General features: G+C 36.6%; 1 protein-coding gene across 2 annotated transcripts in view; it reads left to right on the forward strand.

The window, feature by feature from the left end:
- PLOD2 (procollagen-lysine,2-oxoglutarate 5-dioxygenase 2) overlaps positions 1-24,323 on the forward strand; it is a 51,711-nt gene that overhangs the window by 18,660 nt on the left and 8,728 nt on the right. For both annotated transcript variants that reach the window (XM_065073953.1, XM_065073951.1), the window contains exons 4-12: positions 4,212-4,375; positions 5,359-5,471; positions 7,460-7,523; positions 8,279-8,376; positions 11,037-11,138; positions 15,485-15,610; positions 17,105-17,226; positions 22,609-22,713; positions 23,922-24,047. In XM_065073953.1, the coding sequence (XP_064930025.1) occupies positions 4,212-4,375; positions 5,359-5,471; positions 7,460-7,523; positions 8,279-8,376; positions 11,037-11,138; positions 15,485-15,610; positions 17,105-17,226; positions 22,609-22,713; positions 23,922-24,047 (1,020 nt within the window). The remainder of the gene's footprint in view (positions 1-4,211; positions 4,376-5,358; positions 5,472-7,459; positions 7,524-8,278; positions 8,377-11,036; positions 11,139-15,484; positions 15,611-17,104; positions 17,227-22,608; positions 22,714-23,921; positions 24,048-24,323) is intronic.

Below are 24,323 nucleotides of genomic sequence, written 5' to 3' on the forward strand. Positions count from 1 at the left end.
TTTGGTAAGTGCAAAAAGTATCTACTACATGTTTGTTCATAATTTTGTCCTAGTGATCATGCAATAACTAAAACTTTTTAAGATTTATTTGGGAGGTTTTTGTCTTTACTAAACACTCAGATGAATCAAATATTTCCCAAATGTTTCCTACTTACATTGAGTTTATTTGTTTTCAAATTTATTATCCTGATTCATCAGTATTTTTTCCCTATATGGTAAAATATGCAAATCTGTTATCAGATTTGGGTATAGCTCTAATTCTTCTCCAACAAAATTTGTTCTCTGGAGGGGCAAGCTGTCTCCTGGAAAGTACAGAGGACCATGTGTGTTGAAGTGCAGATGCCTTAATCTTTCTTGCCATGAAAAATCACAGGATTTAAGGCCTCTCAAGTTTTTGAGGTCCATAATCCCAACTACATATTGATTTAAAGCTGGTGGAACTGATTCCAGATAGGAGAAAAAAATGGTTTGCTCATTCTAGCGTTATATTTTAATTCTAATGAGCTTTTTTCATTTCCAGGAATCCTGGTTTGCAATTTAAATGTTGATCAATGTAGCAGTAAGTTTGGAGAAGATAAATATAGCGAACTTCCTTTCTTTTTCAAGTGTTTTTTATTATATTAATTGTGAAGCATTTGGAATATTAATCTTGAGGGCAGGGAAAGGAAATGTCTGGTTTACTTACTGTAACTAGGCAAATAATTTATAGTGAACTGTTTTCTTAACAAAGTTAGCTTCTTGCTTTTGAACACTTTTTAATATATCTCACAATTCCGGAAAAAGTTTGAACTTCTGTGGACAGCTTGTGTCTAGGTACAGATAGCAAAATGCTTTGCCTGTAGATGGAACGCTATATAAATTCAGCTTGTTTTTGCAAGAACTAACAACTGGTTTACTTTGGACAATTTCAGATTGAACTGGCTAATGGCCAGTGTAGACTGGATAAAATAGTCGATGCTGTGACTGTTCATCCAGAACTCCCACAACCATCTCTTTGTATCATGGAAGATTCTTGAAGCCACCCCCTTTTATTTTTATATATTTTTTTTAATTATTATTTTTTAACATTTGTCAGAAAGTAAAGGATAATTACAATTTTTTACATATCTCAAAATGGCTAAGGTGTGATCCTGGTGACGGTATGGTGTAAATGACAAAACAGCTGTGTGGGTGAACAGCCCAGTTAAATAAGATGAGATACAGGACCTGAATTGCTGGTGACTAGTAAGCCCTCTCTTGTTTGTATTTTAAGCTCTTAACCCACAGCTCAAATAGTAACAAGTCCTTGTAGTTGTAAAAGTTGTGGATTCAGGAGTTGCATGTTCAGTTCTAGAGGACTTGAGCTATCCTCAGTGTTTCCCTGTGTTGCTGGGAGTGCTGAGCCCGTAGCTGGGTAGATTCCAGCCTCAAGCATCTGCCATCTGGGAGATTCAGGAAATGGGATTGGAGTCGTGGAAAGTTACTGGTGTGTGCCTTTTTTTTTTTTTTTTTTCCCCCCTTCTTGCTTTCTACTTAGTTGGAAGGATTCATGAAGAATAAATAAAAAGAGTGTCTGAGTTTTTCCAGCTTGCCAAGGCAGCCTGCTTTTTCCTGGATTTACCCAGTCCATTTCTCCCCTGTCAAATTTTGAAGTCCTGGTAAAAGTAAGTAATGTGTATCACCCATAATAACAGTATAAACTGTCAAGGATAGTCCTGGGACCCATTTTGTGATGGTCTTAGTGATGTAGACCTGAGGTGAATCCTCTGTTACAGTAGGAGTTGGGTGCTGGATAGACAACATAATCTGACATAGAAGGTAAGCAAGACAAATTATGGATTTATAGGTTTTCGTTTGACTCTAGAAGTTTTCCTGTTGCCTGGAGGGAAAGGCAGGAGCCTCATAAAGCAGCTGATGGGGAGGCTGGTGGAGATCCTGCCTGGGAGGAGGTCTGGTGGCAGTAAGTCACCTCTTGACAAAACAGAGGGCCATGAAAATTAGTGGAAAATATATATCTGTGCTGGATTCATTCTCCTGCATAATATCCATTAGTGTGTAAAGTTTACAATAATTGGTAATGCAGCTTAGCAGCTCTGCACTGTTTTTTTTTTTTGTTTGTTTTTTTTTCTTTTTGTTTGTTTTTTTTTATTATTTTTTTTATTTTTTTTATTCTAGCCTCTGTCTAGCCCAGCATGTTGCTCAACTTTGGCTTGGTTTTCCAGAATGAAAGTCCTTGGAAGCAATGTTCCAGGGGTGTTTGGTTTCTTCCTGCAGCTGTAAGTGATTGCAGCAGCAGCACCAACCTGGTAAAAGAGGAGAAGCACAGCCTGCCATGAGCTATTAAGTTAAAGCCTCAGACAAATCTCTAGTTTTGTCTGTATTCAACTTGTCTCCTGTTTCTTGCTTGTTCTTCAGGCTCATTCTGACTTTGAATCGGGCTACACCAATTGAATGGAAAAGGGAGGGAAGTGTATTCCTGTGTATTTGGGCAGAAACAGACAGTGTTTGCAAAACTGGGGAAGCTCCAAAATGTACACTATTTTTTTCATACATTCTTCTGCCAAAGTTACAGAAAAACAAAGCAGTGAGAGCTTTCAGAAAGCCACTTACTTTATACAGACAACATAACACACTTCCTCTCCAAGGCTCATACTTTGCTCTGAGGTGGAAGTATTCTCTTGCATTTGTAAGCCAGCTGTTGTTCAGTTCTCTTAGGCCAACTGCATGAAATCCCCTTTGAAGAATGGACATTGTAAATAATTTCAGAACTGTAATAAAGAAGTACCACAAGTCAGTAATGGTTGATCTGTTGGTACTCTTGCTGATTAATACATTGCGGTGCAAAAAGCTCTGTGTACTGCCAGTGTGGGTACTGTTGTCCTTCTTAGCCCAGCTAAAAGACTATGCAAGAACAGAATCTTAGTCAAGGCTAGACCTTTTGATTTTTGGTAGCTGTGCCATTCCTTTGCCCTATATCAGGGCCGATGATTTTCAGTTACTAAGGTAAATGTATACAGTAAGGATATACGTGCATCCAGCTGAGGAAGCTGTGAGGCTGAGATGCTGCCATCAGATCCAAATATTCTCATACAGACAGAGGTTAGTCTATTATGTGATTCCAATACTAGTGTGTCATGGTTTCATTCTGTGTAAAATGAACCTCAAAGTGGTTTGCACATTAATGCCTTTTATATGTGGATCTAAAGTACAAGCAAAGGAACCTTATACTCTGAATAATCTAATCACACATATTTTGAAGTTGGTTTTTTCCTTGCTTGCTTGCTTGCTTGCTTGTTTCCCAGGGGCATTGATTTAGATATGGTTTAACAACAAGAAACCACTAGGGTTGTGATACTATATTCTCACGTGACTTTTGGCAAACCCATGCATGCTTCTTTCTGTTTTGGGGTAGTGGTGACCTTTGGCTGTGTGTAACTGCAGTTTTTAGAGATGAGCCCTCCACCATTAGGTCTTTGTCCGCAATAGGAGCTGGGAGTCAGTTCTGATGAACATATATAGGCAGGTGAAGTTTTTTTGTAGATAGATATTGTGAAGTTTAGAGCCTTCTGAAGTCTTTGCCTCATTAAAGAGGTTGAAGGAGAAATTGTATATGTTATGGCATTATTGTCAGCATATTATATTATGATATATTATGTATATTGTGTGGATGCTATACAGTTTAAGTTTCTGGGCAACTAGACTTTACTAAGAAATATCTAAGTACCTTCATGATAAGACTTTTCAGAAGCAAGCTGGTGCCATTGTGTTTTGGAACAAGATCATCTAGAATTTCCCAGTGAGAATCAAATAATCTTTCAGTCCTACTCTATTTCAACTGCTAAGTTTTTGGTTTGGGGTTTGTTTTGTTTTGGTTTTGGTTCTTAAACCCATAAACAGTTTTCTAAAGGGGAAAATGTATTTTTTTTTACTCAAAATACATGAAATGAGAAAGGTAGACAAAATCTGAAGCAAAAAGAATGTCCAAAATATGGAAGGTTAAAAAAGAATGTAAAAAGAAAGGGAGACTGTGTTGGATAAACAGTATTGATGGAAATTTTTCTCCTAGAAGGGTATATGATTTTACATGGTTGCAAAGCATGATTTAATGAGTCATTTATCAGAATAAAAGGGCTGTCTGTATGATTTTTAATATTTGAATAGTCCAACCCCTTGTCATTTTGAACACAGCAGCATTAAAAATAATCTAATGGATATCTTTTATTTATTTTTAGCTATGATGTTATCTTTGCGGGGGGCCCTGAAGAGCTGCTAAAGAAATTTCAGGAAACTAATCATAAAGTGGTGTTTGCAGCAGATGGACTCATTTGGCCAGATAAAAGGCTAGCTGACAAGTATCCTGTTGTCCGGAGTGGAAAACGATTCCTGAACTCAGGAGGCAAGTGCGATTCTTGAACACATTAGACTCTTGAACTTGAACATGGCTCACTTCTGTTATCTGATTTATGTATTTGTTTGTGGAACTGTTCTTGAATTCCCCAAGTATAAAATCGAGGACTGGATTTGCCATTCTCCTCTTCCACTCTCCCTCCCCACTGAAATAGCTCCTCTTCTGTGCTCAAGAATAGTTTTCATTCAAACTTACATAGTATTAGTTGTCAATCCCATGTAACAAAGCAGGTAGATAAAGTAACTGCCTAACAAGCAGCTGTGCCTTGCAATGAAATGCTGTGCAGGGATGACCCATTTGCCACTGATTGAATCTACTTCAGAAACAATCTAGTGTACAAGCCCAGTCAAAGCAGTATGTGCTATTTAAAGGCACAGTTTAGCTGGGTCACAGAATCTCCTGACTAATGTGGTTTAACTGATACAGAGCACAGAATGTCACTTCTCCGAGGTACATGGTGCTGGACAATGTATAGATCTGGGACTGTACCTGTTCCTTTCCCTCCCTTTTTTACCTCACCTATCTGCCCTATCTTTTTTGCTTTGGCTTAAACTTAATGTATATTGGTTTTGAGTTGAATTCTCTTTGTAATTCTGGCAGTATTAGATTCAGGCTTCTCTGCCAGCAGGAAGTGATTGATGAAAATGAAACTTTTTCCACAGATAGGCTTTTTGGGAACAGTAGTACTCTAATCTCATGCTTTGTAGTTCTCAGGGCCATCCTAAACAGATCTGTTTCCTATTTTTTCACCTAAAATAACATTAATATAAAAATAACCATTAATTATAAACCCTTCACAACAGAACTGGTACATATCATAGGAAGAAAACTGTATTTTGAGCCAAGTTGTATAGATTTCATACTTTTCCTTTGCTGGCACCAAACAGTCAGAATGAAGTTCCTGACTGGTGGACAGCATTGGCAGAGTAGTGCTTTTTATGGAAATAACTTGTGTGTGTGTGATATTGCAGGATTTATTGGTTATGCTCCGTATATAAATAGTATTGTGCAGCAATGGAATCTGCAGGATAATGATGATGACCAGCTGTTTTACACCAAAATCTATGTTGACCCATTGGCAAGGGTAGGTAGTGACTGGCTTTCTCATTTCTTTCTTCTTGAGATAACATATTGCTCCTCATAAAACATCAGGAGATAAAAATAAAAGCAGTGATGTCTCTTTATTCCGGAGTGCTGTGTTGATGGTTGTGTTTGTTCTCTGGAGGTTCCCGCTGTAGGACTAATGAACAGACTTCCAAAGGGTCATGTCTTGATCTATTATTTCAGACTGTCTGCAGATCCAAGCAGGTTGTCTTCAGTATTAGAAATAATAGGTGTGAGGAATGCGATTGGACACGTTCATCTCAATGAGGGTGCCATGTACTTGGCAGTTTGACGGCTGGAGAATGTGGCATTTTTCCAGGGTGTCACTGAACTACTTGCTGATCCAGTGTTTTATATTTTGGCTTGCTGCCATTTCAGATCCTGCCTGCAGCTGCCTCTGACACTTCAGCTTTTTGTGCAGATAAGTTCAAGATACATACATCGTAAATTTTGGGTGAAGACCTCTCAGTGCCCTAGCTTAACAAAGTTCTCTGCTGAGTAGCAGCATTAAAGCATGATAGATGTCAGAGGCGTGGCCCTGATGCTGGAAAAAGTAAGGAAAGTTAACAATGTATTGACGCAAAAAGATTTTTAGAATATGATATTGCGGAATTTCGAGGTTGAGTTTTAGCTTAGGAAGATGTGAAGTTTCTGAAATCCATATACATTTTTCCATTCAGTTACGCGTGAAACAATCAGGCATGTTTAGATACAGTTAATAGACCAGACTAGACTAGACTAGACTAGAATATTTCAGTTGGAAGGGACCTACAATGATCGCCTAGGTCAGCCCTGTATTGTTCAGGGAGTTGAACAAAAATTCATGTTATTAGGGGCATTATCCAGATGCCTCCTCAACACTTGACAGGCTTGGGACATCAACCGCCTCACTAGGAAGTCTCTTCCAGTGTTTGACCACTCTTGGTAAAGAAAAGATTCCCAATGTCCAGTCTAAACCTCCCCTGGTACAGCTTGGAGCCGTTCCCACACATCCTGTCACTGGATCTCAGGGAGCAGATCTCAGTACCAGCCTCTGCATGTCCCCTCCTCAGGAAGCTGTAGACAGCAATGAGGTCACCCCTAAGTCCTTTTTTTCTCCAGCCTAGATGAACCCAAAGTCCTTAACTGCTCCTCATAGGACATTCCTTCCAGCCCTTAATGTTTGAATTGATTTTATGCAAGCTAAGTCAGAAGCTAGATATGCAATTGAAAGGACAGGGTGTAGAGGCTTTAAAGCTGACTCTGCACCAAAGTCAGAAGAAATAAAATCAGCTGCCTAAACAGATTGTCTTCTGGAGAAAAATGTGTACTTCTGCACAGCGCACAACTGCGCTGCAATTCAAAATGCCTCCATGGCATAGTGTAGGATACTGTATTATACATTAGCACTATTATCTGTATGGTCATGTCCTATGCTGTGGTACATGTAACCAAATCTTAGAAGACCAAAACAGAGTATGTTATCTATATAAGAGTTTTTAAGAGTGTTTTAAGGGTTATATGCTTTGATCCACATGTTAAAACTTCAAAATGTGGTACTTCAAATAAGCAGCTAGGTAGGATTAATAATACAATATTAGGAACACATTTTAAACCCGCTAGTGTTTTCTGACATAATACTTAAATTTGGCTTTTGTATTTTTGAGATTGAGAAACACAGTATGTTTTGTTGCTTGGCCAAGACACAAGTTTTATTTAGCTTGTACTGCCAAACTGTAGTTTCTTTGGAGAGTTACGACCTTTATCCTGCAAGTTTTATTAAAGTTTTTGTATACATAAAACTGATTGCTGTAGGGCTGCACAACTCAGGAATACAGAAAAACTTAACAATATATAATTAAGATTATGTCTGAGAGCTGAATACATAGTTTTGCCTGCTTGCTTGCTGCTACTGCCCTATAACTGCAGTATTACTCTAAAAACATTGCTTTTTAAAATGCTTTAACATCTTTAGTACTTTTATTTCAGGAACGCTTTAACGTTACATTGGATCACAAATGTACCATTTTCCAGACCCTAAATGGAGCTGTTGGTAAGCATGGGATTTGCACATTATGTGTTTTATTAACTGTTATTAATGCTTTCTTTGCTCAACTGTGAATACCATTCCCTAAACATATGCATGTTTTAAAGATATATTTGAATGGGTAAACCTGATAACCAGATTGGTTACAAGTCTTTTGGGTTTAATATTAATTGATTTCTTCCATTGATTAAAATAGAAAAAATAGTTTCAATAAATGAAGTTAGCAATAAACACAAAGAACCATTTTTCTGTCTGCCTTTTACAAAGTTAATTATAGGAGTATGGTAATTAAAATTGCATTTTAGATGTTCTTAAGCAAAAGGTTATACATAATGAAATAGCATGTGGAATAATGTAGAAGTTCCTTTACTCAACTGTCATGAATTTAAATTGAAAAATGATATCTGTGCAGACTTCCTTTCTTACCTTTAACCTATAATTATGGAACAACTTTTTTATCATATCTGAAATAACTATAATTTCTCTATAAATAGCATTTGCACAAAATTAGTTTTATTTTTAAAGCAGATTTTATTCAAATACTGAAGGCTACTGATGACAAATTCTGAAGTTTGATGTAACCTTATGTAGCATAAAGAGCTTAGAATTCAAGATCTAGTTAAAAAACGAACAAAAGCTTCTAAATAAGTAACATTCACAATGATAGTGACAGCAAGGTATCAGGAAGAACTGAAATAACTCAGAAATTTTAGCTTTTACTTATAAACTTTTATTACTGTATGATCTTCATTGATTTGCAGATGAAGTCCTTTTGAAATTTGAAGAAGGAAAAGTGAGAGCAAGGAATTCAGTGTATGACACGTTACCGATCACTGTTCATGGAAATGGTCCAACTAAAGTGAGTGGCAGTTTGTTTTTATTTTTGTGCAAACATGTCAATTTTAATAGAGGCAAAACAATGATGGAAGAGTCTGAAACAGTCATAGCACACAACCACTGCTCATTTCCAATTAATGTTAATAACAATTGCAAAGAAACCCATGCTAATAGCTCTCTCCATCATGTTATTCTGCTGTCACTGTAACTTGATGTCAGTGCTGAAACAACTCATTCTGCTCCCAAATTTATTGTAGCATGAGATGTTAGAAGCAAGTAAGCTTATATTAATTTGTTCAGTGTCACAAAACAGTTCTTGAAGCTACTGAAGAATGTCTATCTGGTTATTAAATGATAATCAGAAGAACAGGTTTTCAGGAGGAAAGAAATCTAACCGAGAGTTGCAGGATGGGGTACAAAACAGTAACACATCTGATCCTACTGTAGAACTTGGTGTGTGTTTGTATACACATATATAAAAAAATATATAGTATATAGGCAAAAAATATCTATATATATGCATGTGTATATATATATATATATATATATACACACACACACACGCATGGCTAGTTTTTGTTGTTGCATCTTCATAGAATCATAGACTGTCCTGAGTTGGAAGGAACCCATAAGGATCATAGAGTCCAAATCCTGTCCCTGTATATGACAACCCCACAGTGCACACCATGTGTCTGAGGGTGTTGTCCAGAAGTGTCACTGATCAGTGCTTGCGATGTACTCGTAGTTCCTGAGCTTTGGTTCATCGTAGAGCACTGTCTGCCCTGTGGAACAGCTGTTCTGGCAGATTCTGACCGTGTGTAAGGATTCAGTTGTCCAGAGGACCTGGCGCAGTTTCTCTGGGAGAAACAGCTAAGTTTTGATCATACGGCAGTTGCATTTTTTTGTTAAATTGTAAAAAAAGTGTAGAGGTGTATCATTTCTAGTAGCCTCTGTTGGCTGAAGGATTGGGCATGAATACTGCCTAAGTTCTTCTAAGTATGTGTTCCTTACTGCAGTTCCTTATTTTCAGAAAAATTGCTCCCAGGAGAATGAAATAAAGTTTCAAACTCATTAATATCCCAATAACTGCTGCTGCTTAGTTTTTGCACTGAATTTCATCTTTGGAATTAGCGAATATAGTGATCCTGTTATCTTTTGGCTTATATCTACTCAGTAGCAGTGAAATATGTGACCGATTTCTTCCATGTTGCTACAGTTATTTTTGCCTCAAGTTATCTCTCATCACTGGCTTTGTTGACACTTTGCCAGTGAAAAGAAAGGTGCTGTATTTTACAGCTGGGCAAGCAGTTTAGGTTGGAACTCTTTATACTAACACAAGTTACGCTACATTAAACAAAACTCAATCTCTGCATATAGCGATGTAGTTTTAAAAGCAGAAAGGAAACTTGTTATATATCACTTTGCCAATGTGACTAGATTAGTCTGTTTTAAACATAGGATAGTACTAAGAAGACAATAGTGTAATAGATTGGAAAATGTTTTTTTCTAATAGGTAAATAAACTAATATGAAAGTAATTCCCAGAATTAACTCCAAATAATAAAAGTTCTGTTTATAAGAACCCTCTGGTTTGTATTTAATCTCTTCAATTTGCAGATTAGTAAATAGCATTGGTCAGAGACACCTTGAAATGGATACCAAATTATCCTGATATCCTAACATGGAATTATTTCTTTTTCTTTTTTCCCCTCAAGTGCATGTCTCTTTTATGAAATATTAATTTTTGTCCACTTTATTGTACGTCTTTGAAATTAAGTTCAAGTAATTCTGTTTATAATGTGTCTGAAATTATTTTCAACGTGCAGAAACACCCAAAATATGATAAAACCCAGGTTGATTATTGGACTGGAGGGTTTTCTATTCAAAATAATATTCTCTCCTTCCAGTTTTTTATGAGAGCAGTAGAGCAGGAATGAATAGTAGCCTTCCTCAGGCTGACTTTCCCCAGCAGATGAGATCCCTTACCCATTGCAAATGGCAGTGGAGAAGAGTGATGTTCTGCACAAACTTCCAGTGTAATCCAGGACGACAGGGCATCCCATTGACAGAAAAGATACATAATTTGTTCAGTGCCAGTTTGAAATGTGTTAAGAAGCTAGATGCTGCTTTAAAATGTGTCCCTCAGGCTGGCTTCTGAATTTTGGCATAGCCTGTCAAAAATACATCGTCTGGGCATGTATCCTCTAAATTTTCTATGTGTTTTTCATATGGTCACTCTTTGTGTTTTGTGTAAAGTATTGATGATTCTCAGATTCAGGGAAAGAATTAAACTATGTAGATTTTTTTTTTTTTTTCCCCTCATAATCACGCCATGCAGATTTGAGACCTGTATAATCTGTAATCTGTGTTTTGTAAGTTGTACAAGCATTTAGTTGATAGTTACACTTGCAGCAGATTTTTGGTTTAACTGAAACAATAAATGTAGATGCTAGGAGAATATAACCTGTTTTGTAAATGAAAAGAAGAAGAAAAAGCTTTTACCAGCTATTTTTGTATGCTTATTTGTTTCGTGGTTTGTTTGTTTGTTTTAATTGGAAATTTAAAAATACAGTCAATTGCCTGTAGATATGAGATTCAATGAATAAGCCCAAATTCTTTAAAAGGTACAAATCACTATTTGCATGCACCTTTCATTAATGTGAATTGTTCATTTGTTTACCAGATTCACTTGAATTATTTGGGAAACTATATTCCTAATGCTTGGACACGGGAAACGGGTTGCAGTATTTGTGATTTAGACTTACTAGACCTGTCAACAGTGACGGTAAGAGTACTTTCCACTAGAACAAAACCTGTTTGAATGCAGTTAATAGGTGTATAGTGATTTCTGAGGCAAAGTAGCTTCAGTACCCAATATTATGTCTTGTAGACGCTTTGGGGCATGTTTTCTGGTATATGAAACTAAAGATGGAATTTTTATTTACTTTTAGAAATATTTTTATGCATGCATTTTAATGTAGCTTTCCCCAATATCACTTAAGATGATGCAGTCCCCAAAAGCCATCCAGATGCTTACTTGTGTTCACTAAGCTTGAATGAATCAATTTTGAGTCATGTAAGATTCAAGTAAATAATTAGAATTTTTGAGGATGTAGATAAAAATACTCTTTATGTATTTCAGATTTTTTAAGTGCAGAACTACAAAAAACCTGGATATGCATCAGTTCAACAATTTCTGTTACAACTAGAGATTAATAGTTAACTGTAATGTGGTTACACTTACTGTTTTCTGAGAGATATAGAGAAATAGTCAAAACTGCTTTAGCTTGTAAAGGATGATACAAATATCTGTATTGTATATGCAAATATGTTTCTATAGAACAAATCTGATGTAATTGAAATCAGATATCAGTACAATCTTCAGAATTCTTACAGAACACACATACATGTACACATTAGGTGTATGAGTATATCCAATATTTGGGAACTTAACGTTGGCTCTTTGGCTCCCAGCATGATGTCTTCATTGTCTTTATGAAGATATCAGCTTGTACTCAGTAAATTTTAGACAGAGTAAATACCAAGATCTACCATGTGGAAGATGTAAGGCCTGTGCTTAAAAGAACATTCTGATTATTCTTAACAGGCTGTTTCCAGCAGCTGTTTCATATCTGTTACGTATTGAAGATTTGAATGAGAACAGGTCTTAGAAGGCCATGTCAAGGATAGCATGAAAGAAATAGTGGCTTGTTATCTTTGTAATGAAAGCACAAAGTGAAAGAATTTCTGGACAATAAGCAGCTTATGGACTGGAATATAAATTTTAAGTTATTGCTAGATTTGTAATAACTTTCAGATTCTTTTTATGTCTTTTGAAGATAAAACATTCAAATGGTGTTCTACTGAAATAGTGTTTGCACTCCCGACATCAATTTTACATAACAAAAGAAGTTGTCTGAGTTTTTCCTAATGGTGTTGGTAATTAAAACATTGTTGGGGAGTCGTTAAATCTTAAAGCCAGTAATGGAAAGTAACTTGCAATTTTTTACTGGAAAGCTTTCTATAGTTTATGTGCATCTACTTGGAATGTGCCTTCCTTACTGTAATTAATTCTTTGGACTTCATACCTCACCCACTCTGCCAGCAGAAATAACGAGACTTTTCTTTGGCCTCAGTGGGAGTGTTTACTTCAGGCATTTCTGAGTAAAAGCAATACTTCATTTTCTGAACGTGCTTTCTGTTCAGGCCTGGCTGGTTGCTACTTAACAAGAAATCTTCATTGAAAAGAGCAATAGCAGCTCTGTGCTTCTAATAATTCTTACCATATTGTTTTATTTAAATTTCTGCATTGATACACTCATATCTTTTGAGCATTTTGCATGTTGTTCTGATAAGCATGTAGAGAATCAGATTTGTTGATACCAACTAGGTTTTGGGCTTTGAGTTCCTTTAGCTGAATTCTGGCATGAATGGATCCTTAACTCAATGAGCTCAGGTGTTGCGGATTCAATGTTTTGGGCTGGGTTTACCTACAGACCTTGACTTTAGCAGTACAAACCAGATCAGCTCTGCTGTAGAACAACAAGCTGAAATAATGCTGTTTTCCATCATGAGTGCAGGGATATGCCTCCTTCTGTGCAGGTCAGGGGTAGGTCCATGCAAGGCAGAGATGGGGGCAGCATTGCCACGGGTTGCGTAGGTTGGTTTGCTGTGGATGAGCAGAAGAGCCCAAGGCACTACTGTGGTCAGCGTGAGGGGGGTGCTGAGAGCATGGCTGGTGAAAACCTGAGCTTTGGGATTACCTGTGAAGGAGCTGAGAGCCACATATGCAGAGTCTTTTGCTCAGTCCTTGTCCTTTTCACAGAAGCAGGACCTCCTGTGCTCTGATCACAGCTAATGTGTGGAAACACTCAGTAACTGCTTTCTTCTACTAATGTCATAATGTCAGCAGCCTGTGCCACCCCCAAGTTAGCTACTTGCCGAGAGTCGAAGCAGGGTAATGGAAAGGAAGTTGAAGAACATAGCTTGATTCAATAAGTGTACATTTTTGCCACTTTTCTTAGTGGGGTTTTTTGTTTGTTTCATTTTTTTTTTTTTTTCTTGCTAAAACCTAAATTAAATTGGACAATAAATGTAATTTCCCTAGACCTGCTTGTTACTGGTGTGGAGACTTCACAGTGCGGGTGGAAAGGATGACCTTGCTCATCCTCTTGCTTCACTGGCAACTTGTGTCAGGGGTTCCTGGACTATGCTCAGTGTAGTCATACTGAGATATTGTCCTGTATTTCTTCCAAAGTTGTCATATTCTCAACTACTGCTTGTGAAAAGGTAAACTTTAAAAGGCAAGTGTATGACTTTAGTGAAACTGAGAAAAATTTGTCAGAGAAAATCTAACATCCCAGTGCAGACTTGGTATTTCTGAAGTGTTTTTGCTGAGGCACACCTGAAAAGAATCAAAACTTCTAACTTGCTATACTCAAAATGCTGGTTATTAAAATTGTTCATTGTGACCTAGATTCAGATTGTGCAGTGACGACTCCTTATGGTTTGGTGAATCAGTGTCTCAGCTGATGAACTCTCTTATTTGAGGAGATGGAGCAGAGATGCATCTCTGTAGAAATGCAGCAGACATGCGAGATGCAGCAGACAACTCTCTGCTTTAAGGAGATGCAGTTTGCAGGGACTTTTGCTCCTGATTTTTAAACAGTGTTTTTCTCATGAGATTTTGGTGTAGAGCCAAGCAATTCACACTTCTTTGTACTGAAGGAGTGTTAGTAATTCCTGATTGTCCCTATAACCTTTGTAGATCCAGCCTGAACCTGGTTTTCTTTGTCCCGGAGAATAAAGGGAAAATGGTTTAGAATTAGAGAAATATGCCAAAGAAATGATTGCAGCAGTTCTATTATTGGTGCATGCTCAGCTTAGTGAGCCCAATGGCACACGCTGCTTTTCTCATCGCTCACAATCAGCGGTACCGCTTACCGTGATACCAGCGTTGATGGAGTGTTTGGTAGAGAATGTCACAGTTGCTTTTTTCAAGACATGTCAGTGGACTTGTCTGTTCTGAAGTTATTAGGATGTCTGCATGAGTACATATGGGATTTGCTAATAGGAGGCAGTCAGGGTAAACATTGCTTCCTAATGCTTCCGATCTGGTGCACTTGCCAGTATGTTTCTGAATTTCCGATGCAGACAGTGACATTGTGAAATCTCACCATGCACTGATGGTTTATCCAGACACTTTTCAAGTGGGTGTTGGCTTGCTTACGGAAAGCTAACTTGCAGCCTTTTATGCTCATATAAGGTTTCTCTCCGAGCCTTGTAGTGGGTTAGACGTTTATACTAACTGTCTGCTTTAGAGGTGGAAAAAAAATTTTATTTAATCAGTGCATTTCTTTGTGTAAGAGCGGAGGCCTTTGAAGGTCAGATTTCTTTGTCTTGCATAATGTAATAGTATATTTTAGGAATACACAAAAGTGCTGTCTAGGTTTGTTTTAGTGGTCATGATCTCTATATCAAGCACAGGCAAAGCAGGAATTAATGTGACTGTTCAAAAGATGTGAATTCACTTTAAAATAAGATGCATAGAACTTCAGCATCCTTGGATGCAAGGAGAGAAGCTCTAGTTAGTTCATCAAAGGTCTTGATGAAATCACTGAGTAGGGAAGTAATGCAGAGCCCACTTATAATGGTTGGGGGAAACAGCACATATGATTGTATGGAAGGATATTGTAGTCTTTTGCTTAACATACAAATGAGTTAAATATTTTGTGGTATTTATTCTTTACTTATAAAAACCTGTTTTTCCTTGTATTTTCTTGTAAACTTAACATATATAGGTATGTTGCTTTCAAAAAATGAATTTGCCATGCAGTTCTTAAATACTTTTTTGCTGCTTTATTTTTTTCTAAGTAAGAATATTGAAAACCATAACACATTATTTTCTACTTCCTGTTTCTGTTATTGGAATTCAGAGAGTTTAAATCCATTATCTTTGCCTTTTTAGTGAAGTCAATGAAAATAAATATGGGACATAGCACTTTTGAGCTAGTTGTCTTTGATTCTTTGGAATCTAAGTTCCTACAACATGACATTAGTTGCGTTTTAATATAACTAATCTTAGAAAGGAGGCAAGTCTTATTGGTTGTGTCAAAATATCATTTTTTTTAGGAATATCCAAGAGTAAAAATTGGTGTTTTCATTGAACAACCCACCCCTTTCCTACCTAAATTTTTAGACAGACTGTTGTCTCTGGACTACCCAAAGGAGACACTCAGTATCTTCATTCATAATAATGTAAGTATGATGTTACTGTTGTGTAAAGCTTCAATTTGGAAGTTATGATGTGAATGAAAATGAGTGTGGGAGTGTATGGATTCTACATATGTACACAGTTAAACTGCATAGGAAGAGATAATCTCAGAATTTAGTATGCAGAAGTGGAAAAATACACTCATTAAATGAAATTGTGGCAGTGCTTACTGAAGTCTGTTTAAAGAAATTCTTAGATTCTTTAGTAATGAAAAAAATTTTAAGCATATGCTTCTGGAAGCAGTACTAATTGTCATAAGAAAATGTAACAGACAAAGAAAAGAATAGTTTCTGTTGGAAGGGACCTACAATGATCTTCTAGTTTGACTGCCTGACCACTTCAGGATTGACCAGAAGTTAAAGCATGTTGTTAATAACTGTTATCCAAGAGTTGACATCGGATTTGTTTTTCATCTTGTTGATACTCCAGTGTATTTATGTTTCTCTTGGTGCTCCTGCTGGGTACTGTGGGAAAGACTGGTGTGTCCAGGTATATTTTAAATGGCAGTACAGATGAGTTGCTTTTCTGAATGTTTTTTTGAATGCTTTTTGCTTATTACCTAATGATCTAATGTTGCTGATACTTCACCAGTGACTTCAGTATTGCTGTTTTCATGAATGAGGTGACAGATGTAGTTTTTTTGGAAAAAATGCTGCAAGAGAAATTGGAGGAATATATTATAATTTTGCCCTTTTTCACTTGGTGTGAATTACTGTTGATACCATAGCACAAAAGACCTGAGTAATAGAAATACAGCTTACCTTTAAGGCCTTTGGTGTATTTTTCTAAGGGAACGCTGAAGGTATAAATGAGATATGCACATAGGAATTGTAGGCTCTGCTAGGTTTTGTGGCCTCAGTCAGATGTCATATGATATTTGAAAAAAATATAAAAGATTGAACAACTCTTTATCACAGGAGGGAATCCAACACCCAATATTTTAATTATTCTAAAGTCAGCCATAATATGCCAAAACTACAAGTGAGGGCACTGGTTTGGAAGCATTGCATGCAGCTGAGATCTCTTAAATTAGAGGTAGAGTAATTATAAATTAAAGAAGCAATCACTGTGACTATGTTTTAAAGAAACAATGACTGTGACTGTCCACCTGAGTACAGGTAGCAGCTCCTTCTCTAAAGCCATCTGGGATGGTATAAAAACCTCCTATGTGCCACTGAGATTGTAGGATGGGTTTTGAAGATCATAAAAAAAATCTTGAAAAAATACTACATAAACAGTCTGTGAGTCTTGCATCATTATTCTGGATGTTCAGCTTCAGTTGCTGATGTTGGATTCTTTTGCTAAAATTTTGGACAGAAGAGCTTGATTTTAATGACAGATATACTGGAATATCTTCAAATACTGTTTACCATCTGTTTGTTTAGGATAGAATACAATGTGTTCTTGGACACTATGTTTATGATTTCACAGCAACTTGTACTTTTAATTTACTATAAACAATGTTAACATGATTACAGGAGGTTTACCATGAAAAGCACATCAAGAAATTCTGGGAAAAAGCCAAGAACATTATCAGAAATATAAAAATTGTTGGACCTGAAGAAAATCTGAGTCAAGCAGAAGCCCGGAACATGGGAATGTAATTTCTAATTTATGAATCTGTTATAATGATGCATGCACTAACATGTTTTTCATCTTTTATGTATATTATTTTGCATCTTAAATACTAACAACTTTACATCTTAAGATAAAAAAGTAGGAGCTTTTGTGGTAGAACAAGCTCTAGATGTAAGACATGAACTATTGAGTATTTTCTGGTTTCTGTCTGATATGAAAAGCTGTTAGTCACTGTGAAAATATCTCTCTGGTTTAGACTACTTTGATAGTCTGTCATCTTGTCTTCTAATGAAAGTATAGACAATAGTAGGCTACAAAGAAAGTTCTCAGATTATTTTTATATTATGGTTAGGCCAAATGGGTGTATATTGAAACATGATGAACATAAAATGTAAAGTTTAAATACTTTTTTAAAGAATGCTGTTGAAATAAAATAGATTATATATTTCAGCAAACTATTGAAGTTTGTGCAGAAAAATATATGTAGCAGTAATTATTAAAAAAAGAAGGTAGAAACAGGTGCAAAAGTAAATGGAAACTCTAATTGCAGTCTATCTTCAAAAAATTTATTTGGTTTTACTTTGTATCCAAAACCTTTTCAAGCTAACTTATCACAAAGGGATTTCATGGCATTGAAGCACCTCTTGGACTGAATATACATTTAACATCTGTACTTTTTTTGTCTTAGTCTGCCATCATTTAAGTAAAAATACGGTTAAAGCTGGACCTGGGCATACAGCTGACAGAATTGTATTTATTTCTATGATACAAAGAGACAGGAATATCCTTTAGAAGTGCTCTAGCAGGAGTTTCTGCTTTCAGGAGAAAAACAGGGCTTGCAAAGGAACTGATTTTATCTCCTTGGTCTTGCCTTTTTTTTTTTTTTTTTAATGTTTTTGTTCCTCCCATCTTACTAGCAATTACAGCTCTTTAGCTTTTTAACGTGGCACTTGCCAGGCCTAAATCTGAACCTTGGAGTATGTATCCCATCTCAGACCTGCCTGCAAAGGGGTCTCCTTAGTGGCTGCAGCTACCACAGAGTTTCTCATGGCTCTCCCAGTATTTCCATCAAAATATGGAGTTTTACAGACCAGGATCCACCAACACTTTGCTGTGACCCATGAGCAGGTGTCATTCTCGCATAATTCTTCTATTCTCTTTTTTCGCAAATCTTCCATGAGCGTCAGAAGCGAGAAATTATTTTCAAAAAGCCTTTTTTTTTTTTTTTTTTTTTTTTTTTTTTTTTTTAAATATTCAAAGGTTAGGAACATAGCATAGGCTGTTCATGGCATCCACTGAAAGAATGAGGAATTAATCCTGAGTCTCAGGGGTGTTCTTGGCAATTTGTTTGAATGGGGTTTTGTTGTGCCCAAGCCACTGGGAAGCTGATATTTGGCTGAGGTCCAAGCCTCGCCCAGAGCCTTTCTAGGAAACACCACAGATGTGCAGCGGTAGGGTAAGCAGCCATTCGCGTGTTTACAAATCATTCTTTCTTTGTTTCTAGTAGTCTCCAAAGCAGTTGTACAGTGTTTGCAAACTTTTTGAAGCACTGTATGTTACGTGTAACTGAGGTGGAGTTTCTGGAGTCACCAGGTCCTCTTTGTTGTTATATAGACACCATATGGCAGAATTTTTAGGGTAAACAATTTCTATACTGTTACTAAATCTCACCAAAAGATCTTTAAACCTGTTAACCTTTTTGAACTTTGAGTGTTGCAGAAGAGAAACAACTTTCCCACCGATATCTGATTTCAGTAGCTTCCAAGTGTGGTAACCGTGGTATGATTACCCGAGATGAAAAACTAGACATTAGTGGTTTATCTATTTTGTGGCTACACTTGTTTGCTTTTAGTCATGGGAGATAAGAGTTTCTTTATACTGTTGTGACTATCTGGCGAGGTGCAAAATGTAATCCTAAGTGGCAGGCAATGTCTCCCAGTCTTTCAATGAGTGCTGCAGGGTTGTATCTGGGGCACCGTTTATTTCATAGGTCTGTCAGAAGGTGTGAGTGCTCACACCTTTGAGCTCACAGTCCACATTGAGAATTGTATTCTCAAACTATGAGTAGTATAAAAAATATATATTGATTAATTGCAAATTCAAACTATGTCTAAAGAAAGTGTAAGTAACTCAATAGTAAAGAAATTCAGTAGACAGTATGTCTCACTGCTATAAACAACTCAGCCCTTGGAATACCTCAGTGGAAAGTTTGAAGAGCAGTGACGCTTTTCCTTTTCAGATGAGGTCACTGTTCCAGATGGGCTCATGGTTTGTAAGCAAAGTTAACATCGTTCTGATTGCAAAATACTGTAAACTGATCTGCTGAGATTGACTTCACACTTCCAACAAAAAATCTTGGCCTTTTACTAAAGCTTTTAAATTATTACACTGAAATGACTTTAAGTTACCTACAAAAATATAACTTCCTTCTCAATATTTGGTCTTAGCTTATAAGCATGTGGAGTGTAAAACAGGCAGGTTGAAAGTTTTAGCCATTGGATTTAGATTAGGAAGTATATTGCTATACCTATGAGTATTGCCAGGAAGCACTTTCCACTTGTTCCTTGCTGTGACCTGGATACACATAATAAATAGTGTCACGTATAATCTGGGATTTCTACATCTGGAGAGGTTAGCATACACTGTAAGAAAGTAATACTTTAAAGCATAAGAATATCCAAGATTACTTGTGTTTCCTTGGGAAAGCTACTTGACAGCACTGAAAGCCTGAAGAGAAGATGCATGAATTTCTTAAGAATAGGCTTGCTGTATTAATTTTGACAGAAACTTTTACTAATCTTTTTCTGTATATCTGAAACTGCAAGCATTTTGTGGAGGTTTTTATTATTCACCTTAAAGTGCAAAGGCAAAACTCATACTACACATTTGACATGGTGACTCGTATCTGGAAATGCAAGGAAAATTACACTTTAAATGTGAAGTTTTGACATTTGGTGATCCAGCCTTCACTGCTTTATAGAAAGGAATAGAGGGGAAAATGAATCAAAGTGCAGTCAGAATAGGAGCCTTGATTTTTTGCTTCGAGGCTGAAGTTAGAGGTTTCATATTGTAGGTGATTCGTGCTGCAGCTGAATTTCTAGACTATTTAAGGCAGTAAAGCTTTCAAAGTTCTCAACAGATTAATGAATGGCTGAGTATGACTTAGACCAAAATGTTTAATTAATTATTTTGTGTTTTGGATTACTCCGTGAATGGAGCACAGAAGACTTTTCAAAACTAAACACATTGGAGCTATTTTGGTGGAATTCTCTGGCTCTCAATTTAAAGGGGATTAAAAAAAAGTTGAAGCACCATACATTTTGAGATTATGTAATCGATTTTTCCAGTCACGTTTGCCTACAACTAAATACAAATATGTTCTATTTGTTATTTATTTTTCACATTTTTGTAATTAAAAAAATACTAATACCATTCATACTTTTGTTAGCACCGAAGTTTTTACTGCTTTTGGGGAGGTGCTGGCCAGTGTTGTGGCTGGAACCCTGGGTTGGTATAGAATCTATTGGTCTGTCAGGTTTAGTTTCTTCATTAACAGAACAAAGATACAGGAGCTGAATATTTTTGGAAGAAATGTAATAGCTAATGTCAAGTGCAATATAAAAGTCAGGTTAATGGTTGTACTTATGCTAATGATAAAGCTACGTTTGAATTGTGTTCCATACTTGTAAAGCTTTGAGCAGAATAGGCTAGTAATGGAAAATGCCATAAAGACTTAATTGCTGGTCTGTCTTATGACCAAAATAAAACCTACTGCTTTCAACTGGGGCAATTATGGAAGAAAGTGCTGATTAAGGAATTTCTGTCATAAAAAAATCTTATATGTAAGGTAGAAGTCTGTCAGTGAAGGAGATGTCATTTAAAGCAAAACTAGAGATTGACCAAAGATTTAAACTATGGGTATGTGTCCAAACAGAGTGACTTCAGCAGTAGTGGGAAGACCATTTTGGTCGTTTGGGTGTTTTAAAAATTTGTCTCAAATCATTACTGCATCTTTAGTGGTTAAGTTTGATAATGAAAGATAGCTTAAATTTATTGCATAAAAAAGCTCTGCCTTCTACTGTGGTTCCAACAAAGTCATAGCTCTAAAGTCCTTTGAGCAGAAAAAAGCTTGAACAAAAAGGTCCACAAGATGTTGATAAGTAGTAATTCTTACAGGAGACGGGCTAAACGCTGATTAAGTGCTGTGTGGTGGTGGAGGGGAACAGAGGAGCTGGCATGCAGCCAGCAGCTGCCTTGGCTTGTCTGTACCCCCTCATATCTACTGTTTGTCAGATCTCCTGAAGTGACAGATCTTTGTAGAAAACAGTTGCAAGCAATCAGTTAATGTGGAACTTAAACAGTGTCTATAGACATTTTAAAGAAAGAAAGTAAAATATTTTTCTTGTTTCAAGCTTTTATGGTGGAAATAATGCAAGTTCTGTCAATAATACCAGGGAAAATAGACAAAATCAATAGCACCTGCATGATAGAAAGCTACTGCTTGTTCTACGTCCTCTAAAAGTATGTTTGATTGACTATCATCTCCTACTATTCTCTTGGCATAGGAAAGCTGAATTCACTGTACCAGATCTTAGCCTAGCATGTGTACTGTGCCAGAATTATACAAATGTTTATCTTTTATATTTATAGTAGAATGTCTTCTGCTTGGTCAAAGCTTTCTGCTGAAGGTGTGGGAATCTATGCAAATAATAGAAATAGTGTATGGGACAAATTCAATTCCTTTTTCTGATTTCTATTCACTGCCTGTGCAATTGTTTTATATTTCTCTTTAGCAATGGTGTTGTTCTTGTAAGTTACAAGAACACTAAGAAAAGGTCTCTTTATATTTTTTGTCTTATCCTCTCCATAAGGTTTCAATTACTATTCAGATCAGCAGATCACATCTGTAGCATCCTTGCCCAGACAGTGTTATAGCCACATGCAGTTACTTACTAGAGAAGCCTACTTAATAAGCTCATACTTCACTATTAAGTGACTGTACTGATATCCAGCTATATAAATTAGTGGCATGATACTCTCCCCCTGCCCTCCCACTGCCTTGTTCTCTATTGGGGCAGTGCATAGTAGCTCTTACTGAACTTGGTAAAGGTTAGAGATCACTTAGTTTAGTAAAAGAAAAATACAAGACATCTGATCCCTGGTTTTAAATCTTCTCTTAGTTCCTCACACTACTGTATTCCAAAAACACCTTTATTTTACTATATTACACTACACAGGGCATTTAATGTAATGTATGAGTAGAGCACGTGGTTGTGTTTTTTTTGTTTGTTTGGGTTGGGTTTTTGTTTGTTTATGTTTTATTTTGATTTTTATTTTCTTGGTTTTTTTGTTTGTGATTCTTTTCTGGACATGTGTGAGTTACCATTCCTTTTTGTCTTTTTAGGGACCTTTGTCGCCAGGATAAAGCATGTGAATATTACTTCAGCATAGATGCAGATGTTGTGCTGACAAACCCCAAAACTTTACGAATACTGATAGAACAGAACAGGTGTAGTATATCTCTTGATTTTACAGAATTTCCTCCAACTTGAAGGGATTTTCTGGGTCTCTCCTTGCAGAGTTAGATCCTCTTTGTTTACCTTTGGTATTTGGTTGCCATAGTTCATAGTGGGCTTGGAGTCCAACAATTCACAAGGCATTTTGTTCCTGTCAAACAACAATTCCTGGTGTGAATTTCAAATGCTTCAAAGTTCCTCTGAGGAGAATGGTATGGTGTAAGCAGGTTTTATGTAATGACTTAAGATTTCGCTGACTAATGATTTCAAAATTGGTCACACACAACGAAAAACCCTGATACAGAACCAAATAAAAACTCTAGAGTTTATGGCTCTAGTGTTGCAGTATTATTACTTTCTTTTAAGATCAGAGGTGCAATAAAATAGTGGAAAGGTATTGGAAATGAAGCAGCTACAATGACCAGTTTCTCCTTGTATTAATACAATCTTTTAAGCTATACAAAGCTGTGATTTTGTCAGCAACACCTTTCAGCAGACAGGGCTCACCGTGCACTTTCTCCTGCCAATTTTTGAGTTTCCTTGTTGGGTAGGTAGGTGGTATTTGCCTGGTCATAACAAATCTGCGAATCTCAGGTGTGTCACGGAAAGATAAGTTATCAATGTCTGTTTTGACCTACTAGTGAGAAGGGATGGAGCTTAAGTAAAGATGTGGCTGTCAGTCCTTTGCATTATATTCCTTGTAATTTTTACTGTTGTAGAAAGAGGCTAAAAGCCGGGTGCACTGGGTGGAAGAAACAGAAGGTTTGCAAAATATATCTACCAGTAGGCACCCTCTGAAACAAAGTGCCATTTTATTCTTGTCAACTTAGATTTCCCCTTCTGACTGTCAAGTTTTGGGTAAGCTAAGTCTCACTGTAGTGTGTGTTGCTTTAGTTTTGTTTTTCTGATGTCTTTGTGCTTTTTGTCGTTATGCTATGGGCAGTATTTTTTTTTCTTGACTGAAAATCAAGCCACCTCTGATATATATGAGTCTTTGCTTCAGTTACATTGATGGTGTTTCTGGACAGTGGTTACTTCAATGCTGTTTCTTCCACCTTAAGTTCAGAATAGCTGTTCCAAGGCTTGACAGTCATTGGTGTTTTAACTACACTGAAGTCCAAACTGAGGAAAACTAGTATATTTTGACATATAATATATGTGTAGCAGTTTATATTTTCTTATTCAATATGTCACTCCACAGAAAGATAATTGCTCCGCTTGTAACTCGTCATGGGAAGCTTTGGTCCAATTTCTGGGGTGCTTTGAGTCCAGATGGCTATTACGCTCGATCAGAAGATTATGTTGATATTGTCCAAGGGAACAGAATGTAAGTAACTAATTTTTGAAGTCAAGGCACCCAGTATGGTTATTATTCATATTCATGCAATCTCGTATTCCTGAATAGCCTAGGTTAGTTTTATTGTTTACCTTTTTCTATTTCATAGGAATGCCTTTGTTTTCCCCTGTTTGCAGTTTGAATAAAAAAACCAAAGTGTTTAACACGATGTGCTGGTATTAGTAATAGACATAGTCATTGCTGGTACCTGTCTGATTGTGTCTGGTTGCTCTAGCCATGCATAATGCAGAAAATGGTAAGACAAAC

The sequence above is a fragment of the Columba livia genome, chromosome 9 (genome assembly GCF_036013475.1).
Source record: "Columba livia isolate bColLiv1 breed racing homer chromosome 9, bColLiv1.pat.W.v2, whole genome shotgun sequence".
NCBI classification, from domain to species: Eukaryota; Metazoa; Chordata; class Aves; order Columbiformes; family Columbidae; genus Columba; species Columba livia.